This window comes from Pararge aegeria, chromosome 26 (genome assembly GCF_905163445.1).
Source record: "Pararge aegeria chromosome 26, ilParAegt1.1, whole genome shotgun sequence".
NCBI lineage: Eukaryota > Metazoa > Arthropoda > Insecta > Lepidoptera > Nymphalidae > Pararge > Pararge aegeria.
The window spans coordinates 1,388,702-1,401,702 of record NC_053205.1 but is presented as its reverse complement, the minus strand read 5'-3'; the positions used below and the strand labels follow the sequence as shown (position 1 = coordinate 1,401,702).

At 37.5% G+C, this 13,001-nt stretch overlaps 1 protein-coding gene across 2 annotated transcripts; it reads right to left on the bottom strand.

The window, feature by feature from the left end:
* Nucleotides 1-2,263: 2,263 nt before the first annotated feature.
* On the bottom strand, nucleotides 2,264-11,739 carry LOC120635337 (dnaJ homolog subfamily B member 12). 2 transcript variants are annotated; one of them, XM_039906315.1, is made up of 7 exons: nucleotides 11,403-11,739; nucleotides 11,007-11,116; nucleotides 8,453-8,624; nucleotides 7,238-7,446; nucleotides 5,199-5,286; nucleotides 4,519-4,671; nucleotides 2,264-2,292 (listed from the first exon to the last, which is right to left on the bottom strand). In XM_039906315.1, the coding sequence occupies exons 1-6, from the start codon at nucleotides 11,737-11,739 to the stop codon at nucleotides 4,523-4,525; spliced, it is 1,065 nt and encodes a 354-aa protein (XP_039762249.1). In that variant the 3' UTR covers nucleotides 2,264-2,292; nucleotides 4,519-4,522. The 2 variants fall into 2 exon arrangements, with proteins under 2 accessions (XP_039762249.1, XP_039762248.1); XM_039906314.1 differs by lacking the exon at nucleotides 2,264-2,292 and having other exon boundaries at nucleotides 4,039-4,671.
* Nucleotides 11,740-13,001: the final 1,262 nt, after the last annotated feature.

The window sequence follows — 13,001 nt, the reverse complement described above, 5'->3', positions numbered from 1 at the left end:
ATAGATATGGGGGCGTTGGGACTATTTTTTAATGATCTTATTCAAATCCCATTGTCCTTATTAACGAAGATAGTTGTACAGGACGACAAATAGTCTCATTTTAAAATAAATATAATCAAATGTCAGCAACTCTTTAAACAGGGACATGACAATTCCGTTGAAATCTATGTCCTTCTCCGGGAAGATAGACCTAATTTACATAGTTTTAAAGCTCAATTTACATTTTATTTCTCTAGTTTTACTTTTAGTGCTGTATAGTTTAATTATTTTTAGTTTTGTGACAAACTATTTAATACCAATCCCACTAAATTATAGTCATCTATTTGATAAAACAACAAACAATAAATAAATGTAATTAATCAATGTAGTCTGTTCGTTTAGAAACTTCCAACTAAAAACTAGACATTGTTTATGTATGATTTTTTTAGTTTTTTTTTTTAAATTTAACCTTTTTTTATCACGGAATGTACAGAGAGTCAAGGCGATACTGTTTGAATAGTTGGACATTTCTAAATTATCAGAGCATAACAGCACACCATAAACGAGAATAATTGCTTATAAATACAATAACTTAAAATATTAAATGATTCTATAAGTGTTTATGGGAATAATGTTTTTTTTTTGCTTGTGACTCTCGACGACTAATTATTTCAGAGAAAAGATAGACTATTTATCAACAGGGTCATTTTGAGTTGGGGAATGCACTGAAACCCTCCAATTTAGGAACTAATACTGCAAATAACCAATATTTATTTACATTCTATTTTTGCTAACATGTATTACGTAAACAATGTTTTAATTATTTATTAATGTAAAGTGTGTTTAAAAAATCAATGTGTTGAAATAAATAAAATAAAAGTATTCTTTATTCTTTTATTATTTTTTAATATTTTCAAAACGATCTTTCCACTGTTAAGTAATTGAAAGATTGTTTGCATAAAAAGCGTGTAAGAAAAAAATGGAGTGTCGTTTATGTCGATTATGACAGTTTGCAAACAGATAATGATCGATGAATATCATCATTATTTCTTACTTGTCTTAAAATAGCATCTAATCTAAAATTGAAGCTTATGAAAATTAGGCTTAACTTGCTATACTCCGCGAAAAGCAGGAGAATCTGTATGGTGTACTTTATAATGTCTTCAATCCTTATACTCCACACCAAACATCTTTCGGCAATGTACCCTCTACGCACGTGTCGCTCAGATACCGGAGCTTCCACAGGAGATTTTGACTGTACAATTAATAATTGTTAGGATTAAAGAAAGATTGAAGAAATTGTAAATAACACATACAGATTCTCCTGCTTTTCTCGGAGTATAGCAAATTAGGCTTAATTAACATTTTATTATGAAACAAAACATTTCTTGTGTGCGTGTGTGTCACTGAAATTCTCCTAGACGGCTGGACCGATTTGAATGAATTTTTTGGTATACCCTGATGGCACCCTGGATGGTTTAGATTCACAAATTAGCTCGACAGATGGCGCTGGGGGTCCACTAGTATTTATATATATATATATATATATATATCGTTACATAGATATTTTACCACATACTAGACAGGAAATAGTCTTTTAACCGCGATTTAAAGATATTTAATGATACTGCAAAGTATGCTTAAAAAAAAAAGTGCGTTAACATAATAAGAATCCAATGAAATAAGATTATATTCTCAACAAAATGAAAATTAACTTTACACTAAAAGAAGTAATAAAAATATTGTTTACATTATATGATGCATATATTCTCGTGTCGAAAGCTACACAGGTGATAGGCAGTGGCGTGCATAGAGGGTATGCACAGGGTATGCAGATGATATAAAATTAAGAAAATCACCAGTACGAGTTATAAAAAACTTAAGGATAGGCTTTGTAATAGTTATAAAAAGCCTACCCTAAAGTTTTTAAAACTCGTAGTGGAGATTTTCTTCATTTTATACCATCTGCATACCCTGTGCATACCCTCTATGCACGTCACTGGTGATAGGTATTTATCTACGTTACGATTAGTTAAAGACATAGATTAATATTACAATACATAAGTGCATGATTTCGATGATATAGATATACTTGAGTCAATAATGTTTTATGACGTGACAACGTCTTATAATTCGATGGAGCCGGCTGCACGCAAGAAAAAACGAATGCGGCGTTACCTCGCTATGAGGCGTTCCATTCAAGGCTTGAAGTGCAAGCGAGAGCGCGGAACGAGCGACAAAGAGGCAAAGCCTCCGCGTTCGACATCTGTCTTTCTCCTACTTGAGTGAGCGATGCGTCCGCGTGGACAGCTTCTATACAATAATACATTTACATGTTTTCGGCAAGTGCAGTGAAAAGTGAATGTGGTGTCAATTGTTTATAGCAACGATAATATCTATCAAACAAATAAAATTAAATTTTCTTTTGAAAAATGCAACCATTCCATCAGTATTTTCTAACGACGTTGTCACGTTCAACTATCGCCAGTAAGCCGACTTTACAGACAACCAATTTTTTTAATCGAGACACCGGTATATTATTCATCGGTTTGTCATCAATGTCCCAAAAGAATTGCACAAAGCGATTTATGGTTATTTTTTAGGGTACCCAAATGGTAAAATGGGCTCCTATTACTAGACTCCTTTGTCCGTCCGTCTGTGACCAGGCTGTAACTCTTGAACTGATATAGTTAGAACAGTTGAAATTTTAGTTGCCGCTATAACAACAAATACTGAAGAAAGAATAAAATAAATATTTAAGGAACATACAACAAAATTTTTATTTTTGCCCTTTTTATTGGAGACTCGCACTTTTGGTTGGATTTGAAATATTTCTGTTGGGTATGAAATTTATTGATGGGTATGAATTATTATTGTTAGGTATAGAATAGCACTAACTAGAGATGCGCCGAATGTTCGTATTCAGTACATTCGGCATATTTGTTTTTCATGTTCGTATGCGGCCGAATATTCGGTTGATTTGATAAATAATTACCGAATATTTAAATTTAAATTGTAATTTTATTAAACATTAAGGTCAACTAATTACTAAAGAAGTGTGGTTTATTCCGAATGTTGTAAATGCAAGAAACACTACTTTTTGTACCAATTATTTATTGACAAAATAAAAAAGATTAATTTTGACAGTCAATTTAAATAAAATTCTAATCAAATAACCTCTGCTTTTTTGTTGCATATGATAAATTGGACTAAATTAAATTTCTGTGAAATTGAATTTTTACGAACACTATAATAAATAAATATACTACGACAATACACACATCGCCATCTAGTCTCAAAGTAAGCGTAGATTGTGTTATGGGTAGTAAGATAACTGATGAAGAATTTTTATGAATAATATACATAAATACTTTTAATATATGGATAAACACCCAGACACTGAAAACATTTATGTTCGTCACACAAATATTGTCCAGTTGTGGGAATCGAACCCACGGCCTTGGACTTAAAAAGCAGGGTCGCTGCCCACTGCGCCAATCGGCCGTCACACTAATTTGGCCGAATCATTCGGTTCGGTATATTTGGACCCAATTCAAAAAAAATTCAAAAAATTCAAAATTCATTTATTTCAAGTAGGCCTAATACAAGCACTTTTGAAACGTCAAGTCTGTCCGTGTGTAGTGACTCTACCACCGGTTCGGAAGGCAGATTCTACCGAGAAGAAGCCGGCAAGAAACTCAGCAGTTGCTCTTTTCCAACATCAAAAATTTACATTTTATATTTTAACATTCATTTTTCTATCTTGTGAGAGATGAAAGCGGAGCCGGATGCTTCCAAGCAACCTTGTCATTAATATTCGGCCGAACATACGTATTCGGTTAAATCTACATTCGGCACATCTCTAGTACTAACACTTTGGAAAATGAGTAGTTAAGATGGAAAAGGAAACGAATTCACAGGCTGTTATATTTATTGAAATCGCTTTACGCTTTTAGTAGGGTATGAATTTTTTAGTTTGGGTATGAAAGTTTTTGATGGGTATGAATTATTATTGTTGGATATGGAACAGCAATAATTATATATTTTTTGGAATCTGGAATCTGGAATTGTTGCAACTTATCGCAGGAGGGCATACGAATACGTTTGGCGACGCTTTTAGTTGGCTATGAAACTATCATTGTTTTTTATGGACTAAAAGAGTGTGAAACTTTTTTGTTTGGTATGAAAGTTATTGTTGGGTATGACAATTATAGTTGGGTATGGGTTTTTATTGTTAGGTATAGCCTTCGGGGACGGGAAACGAAACGAATGCACAGGGTATCATTTTTATTGGTACATTACGCAGTTAGCGCTCGCATTAGGGCATACGAAGTATCTGCGCGTGTGTTTGGCAACGCTTTTTATGGACTATTATTGTTGGGTATGAAACATTTTTGTTGGGTATGAATGTTTTTTTTGGGTATGCAAGTTATTGTTGGGTATGAAATATTTGTTGGGTATGAATTTTTATTGTTAGGTATAGCCTTAAGGACGGGAAGGAAACGAATGCACAGGCTATTATATTTATTGGTACATTACGCGGTTAGCGCTGGAATTGCTGCAATTTCTCGCAGGAGGGCATGCGAAGTCTTTGCGCGTCGGCGTGGTGTCGCGGATCGCCAAAGTTGCGCGCCTTCCAAGCGACGCTGTCGCGGTAGTTCCGCTCGCGCTGACACGCGTGACGTAGGCCAACTGAAATTATAAATAATAAATAAATATACTACGAAAATACACACATCGCCATCTAGTCCCAAAGTAAGCGTAGCTTGTGTCATGGGTGCTAAGATAACTGATGAAGAATTTTTATGATTAATATACACATAAATACTTATAATCTTATATATATATATTTCTTGTGTGCGTGTGTGTGTCACTGAACTCCTCCTAGACGGCTGGACCGATTTAAATGAATTTTTCGGTATGCGTTTGGGTGGCACCCTGGATGGTTTAGATTCACAAATCAGCCCGACGGATCGCGCTGGGGTCCGCTAGTATACAGATTAAAATCCAGACACTTAAATACATTAATGTTCATCACACAGACATTTTCCAGTTGTGGGAATCGAACCCACGGCCTTGGACACAGAAAACAGGGTCGCTGCAAACTGCGCCAAACGGCTGTTTGAATAAACTATCTAGCTGTCCGTCCGTCAGGCTGTCGTTGTTCAACGGTGAAAAAATGTTTGTGTAAAGTAATGACGTTGGATCCGTAGCCTCACCTATATATTCCTCCTCGATCGCCATTTCGAGTCGCCGCAGCGAGCCTTGGTAGTCTGTGTGGAAGTTATCTTTCACGTAGTAGGGCACCTGAAAATCATAAATAATCATTTATTTATTTATTATAAATAAATAAAATATATTTTATAAATTTAAAATGCATATAAAAAATTTCGGAACCGGCGACTCTCTGGCAAAGGTACTTATATTGTAGGCATTCCAGATCCTAGCGGTGCGGTCCGACGCTATATCGACCACGTAGGGACGCAGATCCTTACGGTGCCTCGCGGTTCGATGTTAAAAAGGCGAGGGGGGAACTAGATCAAACAGTTCTTGAGCACACTCTCCGAAATATACTAAATACTAAATATACTACGACAATACACACATCGCCATCTAGCCCCAAAGTAAGCGTAGCTTGTGTTATGGGTACTGAGATAGCTGATGAATATTTTTTTATGAATATAATAAACATAAATACTTGTAATATACAGATAAACACCCAGACACTGAAAAACATTCATGTTCATCACACAAACACTCTCAATTTGTGGGAATCGAACCCACGGCCTTGGACTCAGAAAGCAGAGTCGTTGCCCACTGCGCCACTCGGCCGTCAAAAAATATACCCTATAGAATACCGAAAGGCAGGCAACCTTGGGACGATGTTCCAAACTCTGAAGTTTTCTATTGGCTAAGATGTTTTACTATATCCAAAAAATATCTTCTTATTTGTCGTTACACTCTTGACAGAGTGGTCGCGGTCATCATGAAGCGTCTTTGAGGGCAGATGTCACACGCCCCACGAGCATCCGCCACTCTCGGCTGGCTGAAAGCCTGGTGCACTCGTGCAAAGGGCCACCCACAGCAGACTTAATCTGATCGGTCCATCGCTAGGGTGACCTTCCTCGCCCTCTAGTGCCCTCCACCTTGCCCTGCACGACAAGACGCTCTATGGAGGCACTCTCACACCGGGAGACGTGCCCAAAGAATTTGATGCGACTCTGTACTAACGCCGAAAGACGTGTTTTAATGCCCATTCTTGGAGTACAGAGATGTTGGTACGACATTCGGTCCATGACACTCCCAGCATTCGTCTCCAGCACCACGTATCCAGATCGTTCACTTCGTTTCTTCCCTACTTAATATTAAAAATGTCAATGTGAGTTTGTTTGTTACGCTTTCACGCAAAAAAATACTTAACCGATCCTCATGAAACTTTGTTCACATATTCTTGGAAGTGTTAGAAGTAATATAGGATACTTTTTATCCCGACATTAAGATCGGTTCCTTTGGGAGAGGGGATGAAAGTGCTTGACGATTTTACACCACAACTCCAAATTATAATTTTTGTACTATGGAGGTTATAATATGTGTTTAATTTTGCCCAAACTGTGGTTGGAGATAGAGGAGCGTCAATTTTCTTCTTCTCGACCAGTCGCAAAGTCCACGTCGATGCAGCGTATAAAAATATGGGGAAAACAAGTGTTTGAACAAGCCGGATCTTAGTAGCTTTTTTTATGCCCTGTTTTTTCATATTTTCTTCAGCCTGTCCATCGCAGTTCTAGCTATCGCCATACGTCGCTTTACTTCTTCTACGCAACCTCCATTGTAAAAAAAATCTTATTTTCGCAGAAATAAAAGGTTCTGTTAATATTGGATAGAAGCAGGCGTTTTTGCGGAAATCCATGATATATCATAAAAATTAAGCTTTATTTGCTATACTCCGCGAAAAGCAGGAGAATTGGTGTGGTGTAATTTATAATTTCTTCAATCCTTATACTCCACACCAAACAGATCCTCGGCAATGTACCTTCCACGCACGTTTCGCATCCTCAGGAGATGTTGACTTAACAATTATTCATTGTAAATTCTCCTGCTTTTCGCGGAGAATAGAAAATTAAGCTTAATTTTGATAATAAGGTTCTGTTAATATAAAATGCAAGTTATATTTCGAAAACGCTCGCCAGTGTCATGGCCAGTGCCCCGGACAGCGGAACTAGCTTAGGGAGGGAGTTCCTGCAGTCTTTTAACTCCTCACCTTCAGATTAACAGTCTCTCTGGGGACAGGGTACTTGGGCGTGTGGGCCAGGCTGTACACGGGCTCGCTGATGAAGAAGCCGGACATCATGGACAGCAGCACCAGAACCAGTACGGGCAGCATTTGCATGAGGCCCGCGTTGCTGTCCCGCGGCTCGGGCTCGCGCGCCCGCCTGCGGGTGTACACCGTGGGGCCCGCGCCAGGGAAAGCTGGCGGAGAAAGGTACGTTTGGCATACACTTCGTTTCTTCCCTACTTAATATTATAAATGTCAATGTAAGTTTGTTTTTCACGCTCTCACGCAAAAACTACTTAACCGATCCTCACGAAACTTTGTTCACATATTCTTGGAAGTGTTAGAAGTAATATAGGATACTTTTTATCCCGACATTAAGATCGGTTCCTTTGGGAGAGGGGATGAAAGTGCTTGACGATTTTACACCATAACTCCAAATTATAACCGATTTAAATAATATTTTTTGTACTATGGAGGTTATAATGTGTTTAATTTTGCCCAAACTGTGGTTGGAGATAGAGGACAGAACGCCTCAGCGGAGAGCAGCAAACCCCTCACTTAAGGCTTAGGGATACTGAATACTTTAATTTTTTTAGAACTGCAACTAAAATTAATGCCACATGAAAAAATAAAATCAAACGCAGACGAAGTCGCGGGCAACAGCTAGTCTTTATATACTTTAACTGTGTTTCCGGTATATTCAGTGGCGTGCACTTGATACATGCACAAAAGCCTCCACAAATGCCTACCCAAAAATTGATTTAAGTATAGCTCCTGTACCTATGTACACGCGTCACAAGTTATTCTTCTTTGGCGTAACAAGATAAAAGTCTTCTACGCTTGCAGAGAACACCACACCAACAACTAAAAAGTTTCATTATAACGCATTATCTAGTTATCTCATCATCGGAAAACCAAGTTTCAACATTAAAATTTGAGACTTGTTTGTACAATTGAATCAATTAAATCACCGGAATGAGCGCGAAGACTTTGACAATTGAAAGTGCACACTGTCCAACCTTAAAGCTAACTTCAGGGTGTCGGTTTTTTGTGACGGTGTGCGCGCGCACTGGGTTTCGCACCTACCTTCATCCTGTTAAAATCGTGTAGCCATCCATGTGCGTGTGACTTCCAGAGAAGAATACCATAAGCCATAAACAAGAAGAGCATCTGCAATGAATTGGAAACCAGGTCACTCACCGGTGCCTCCGAAGAACATGTTGAAGAGTTCCTCAGCGGTGAGGTCGGACTCGAAGCCCCGCGCGTAGAACTGGCGGTGCGTGTGCGACGGATGCTGGGGCTCGTCCGCGCGCACGTCGTACTGTTTTCGCTTTTCGGCGTCCGTGAGTATCGCCGCCGCGTTGCCCACAGCCTGGATTGTTGAGGGAAAGGATAAAAATGTATCTTCTCCCACAGCTTTATCAACTGTCGATTTTCCGGGATAAATATCCCATGTCGACTTCAACGATGCGAGCCAATTGTGTGCAAAATTACATCAAGAAAGACACACGACATGTTGATGTGAAACATCTATAGGCGGAGGGTAAACCTGATTGTTGGCGTGGCGACACAGGCAGCGGTGACGCATCGCCACGCTATACGATTGAATTTTATATTTCGTATGTAACACTAAAAGTGAATTTTAATTTTGTACAAAAAGGAGTAGTGAGTTCCATCCATTAGGTTGTATTTTTTTTTTGTGCAACAAATTTGTAATAATAATAACAATAATAATTTCTTTATTCCAGGCAAAGCCCATATTAATACATTTAAAACAACAATTAGTATTACTTAATATACAATATCGAATTAAAAATTTAAATTACAGTATAAATTTATTCAAATGGCATGTCAAAAATATAAAATAAAAATTACAATGTTTTAAGTAATGCTTAATATCTTTTCATAATGCAATATCTGCAATAACTTACGGAAAACAATTTCGATGTTTCACATCTGCCAGGCGTCCCGTGACGGCTCACAAGTTTTTTTTTTTTTTTTACATTTAGTGGTGGGCTTACTAACTATAAAAAAGGGTAGGAGATAAAAATTATATCAATAAGTTATAGGGGGTTACAGGGGATATAATTAACGTGTCCACCTGCTGGCCTCACTGGCACATGGAATAGGTGAAGTTTACCCTCGTTTATTATTACAAAAAGTCAAGTCAAGTCAAGTCAAGTCAAATATTTCTTTATTCAAATAGGCACATAGATGGCGCTTTTGATGCGTTATTATGTAAACTTAAAACTAAAGCTACGAGGGTTCCAATTGCGCCCTGGTCTAAGAAGAAGCCCACAACAAACTTAGCCGGGTGTTCTTTTTGTTATCACCATCTCACACTAGCTGACCCTTCGTAAATCCTATATCCCTTCGTACCAAATTTAAAGAAATAGGTATAAATACAGTAGCCTCGCAATATATTTATAATAATATAATCTTTATTAAACAAAACATGTTATTTTAAACAAAAAGTCGATATGAACAGTCGACTAACTAGAAACGGACATAAATTAGTGATATCTGCATATCGTCTGAGAAAAGTACAGAAATCCTTTGTGGGCAGTAGCGTGCACTCCATACATGCACAAAATCACTGCATACCCTAACATTGATATATAACTCGTATAGGAGGAGAATTTGTGCCGTTTTATGCAATTTTACTGGTGTATGCATACCCTGGTAAGAAACCCAGTGCACGTCACTGTTTGTGGGGATGGGTATATGCTTTTATAACATGATACCGAAGGTAATATTAGATCTACCTTTACCTAAGTTTAAACAATATATTAAAACACATTTAACAAATCGTGGTTACTACACGATTGATGAATTCCTTAACGACAAGGCTGCTTGGAAGCAGGCCACTCCGCTCTCATCTCTCACAAAACAGAAAAAATCAAAAGGTTGTTAAACTTTAAAATGATGTTGGAAAAGAGTAATCTGCTGAGTTTCTTGCCTGCTCTTCTCAGTTGAATCTGCCTTCCGAACTGGTAGAGCCACTACAAACCGACTGATTTGACGTTTCAAAAGTGCCGAAACCCCCTGTATACTAGATTTCATGAAAATCGTTGAAGCCGATTTCAAGATTCCTATTATACATACACAAGCATTGCACGTTTAAAGATATGAGATATATTATTTGGATATTATTTCCACTTGTGCGAGAGAGTTGATAAAGCTGTGGGAGAAGATGCATTTTTATCCTTTCCCCGGGGAGATAATTGTCTCCTGGCCATACTAGCCGTGATGATAGTAGGTTTAAAATCGCCTATAGACAGAGAAACACTCGCAGGGCATGCACGAGTCCTGCTTAGTGTTGCCATATGTCCATCAACCTGAGGCATAGGTGTTAAGTCTCATGAGCCTGTAATGACACCGGCAACCATACGGAACACAGCATAGCAAGAATGATGCTTAGAAATAAACATTATTATTATTATTATTTAATAGACTAAGCAGCTTTCGCTGATGCGTCTATATCATTTCTTGATGTTTATCCAGTCCATTCTTAAACTGATTCAGTGATTCTGCAGTTCTTCTACATTGTGGAAGTACTTTTCCAGATAAGCTCCAAAAAACAGAAACACTCTCACATTTATATTATTAGCACGGGTGCAAATGCAATTCAATTAAGTGGGCAAAGCCCAAACCAAAACAGGGCAAGTTGCAGTAGAGAGAGTTGTTCACAAAATTAGGACATAAACTTTCTTGTTTTATAAATCTACTGTCAATAACTTTGAACGGTGCATACCTTGAAGGCCTCAGCAGCTCCCGGCGCATGATTCTTGTCCGGATGCAACTGCAGAGCTAATTTCTTATACGCTTTTTTTATATCCGAGTCAGTTGCTTCTTTTGACACACCTGCATGAAAAGTTACTTATTTAGAAACAATTATAGCAATGGTAGGACTTTAACTGACTGTCATGGTTGAGTTTGAATCCCAGCACGCACCTCCAACTTTTCTAAGTTATGTGCGTTTTAAGCAATTAAAATATCATGATATTGATGACAACATGATAATGTAATGAGCCACTTCAACACAACAAACACTCTTTCGTCACGCTACCGAACGTAGTGTAAATGTAATTTAACACGACGGTAAATTCACTATGTCCTTGGTACAATTAATATCTATTTTCGTACTCACCTAATACTTCATAGAAGTCTTTGCACTTAGTTTTGACTCTCCGTACAGCTTCCAACTGTTCTTGCGTGTATTCTCTCTGGGTGGGCTGGTGGTTTAGGTTCTTACGTCGTCTCAAATCCTCGGAATTCGGTGTACCTGGTGGAGTTGTCTGTTTCGTTGGTGTGGTCGACGCAGCGGCACGGACCCGTGTTAGAAACTCTTTAGCACGCGTTGTAGGGTACAATCTCTCCGCTTTCAGCAAAAAACGCTCGGCCTTCTCAATATTACCAGCCGCGAAGGCAATTTGCGCAACCTCTACGCACCTTTCCGCTTGTTCCTTATTACCTTCGATCGTCATTTTTGAGGCTTTAAAAACACTATTGGAACCACACAAAGCCAGACGGGTAGTTGGTGAATCGTCTGGCGCAACACACAAATCTAATTAGCTTAAATTGGTAGTGTTTCACAATTATTCAATCATTATTTACGATTGCATTTTGCGACGGACATTTTTTTGATCAATAAATACGAATAATATATATGTCATTGTCATTACGGGGCTGCCAACCTATGTGATCAAAAGTCCTGGTTTGCATATTTCCAAGTTTTTAATTAAAGTTGAATATAAAAATAAGTACGTAATCTTGAAATATAATACCGTAACTTCAAAAATAACACAGATAAATAGAATTTAGTATTCATCCATACCGATTACCGAAAACTATTGTTATTCCATTAAATTAGGTTTATATTATTCTCCCTAATTTTAGCCATTTAGTGAATTTGTAAAATAGCAACATGCAAGTTGTTTCTTAAACTGACCGTCAGCATGGGGTTCAAACATTTTTGGTTTGAATGTTGCTATGTCGAGGCTAATTGCTCAAATCTAAGAAAAAGAGTTAATGTAATAAAAAAAACCACTAATATTCTGATAATATGCCGTTTACACTTGAAGAAAGACGTGCTCTTTTTTCTTTTACTGGCGACCCATAAATTCACTGATAAGTTAACTTAACTTTTAATCATTTTTGTAAATACTGTTATCTTAAAATTAATCATCCATTTATAATTACAATGAATTGCTGCATTCTGATGCCTTGTTTGCTATCTGTATGTTTGTCTGTTACCAATAATTATAACATGAATTGTAGTTGGCTTTTTAAAATCAACTTTAATTCTAGAAAATCCTTAAGAGAGAGAGAGAGAGAGAATAGATATTATTTTTCTTTAGGTTTCCATTCAAACCGAAAAAACTGAAGTTATCGCAAATGAATTCAAGGGCAACAGCTATTTATATTCATATTACTATCATGAAAATTTATTAACATGGACCTAATTTGCTTTAACCCACGACAACCAGACAAATGTACGGTGTAATTGATAATTTATTTTTTGTTCGTACGATGACACAGATCTTTCGAAACTCTGTCTCTGCTCTACGCTCTGTAACTGTCTACGCTCGCTTGCTCCACTATCACTTTAGACGCTCCTGCACTTCCAGTAGTATATGGTATGGTATGGTATAAGAAAAAGCAGTCTTTATTGCACATACAAATAGAAAGCCATGTTAACAAAATAAACGATAGTACAAAACATATGCACAAAGGTGGCCTTGTCGCT

What these genes read in the sequence shown, in the direction of transcription:
- LOC120635337 (XM_039906315.1), bottom strand. Translation starts at nt 11,739, where the DNA reads ATGACGATCGAAGGTAATAAGGAACAAGCGGAAAGGTGCGTAGAGGTT. An exon ending in AGACTTCTATGAAGTATTAG is followed by an intron (nt 11,117 to 11,402) that starts GTGAGTACGAAA and finishes CTTTTCATGCAG; the next exon opens with GTGTGTCAAAAGAAGCAACT. An exon ending in GATCGAGGAGGAATATATAG is followed by an intron (nt 4,672 to 5,198) that starts GTGAGGCTACGG and finishes TTATAATTTCAG; the next exon opens with TTGGCCTACGTCACGCGTGT.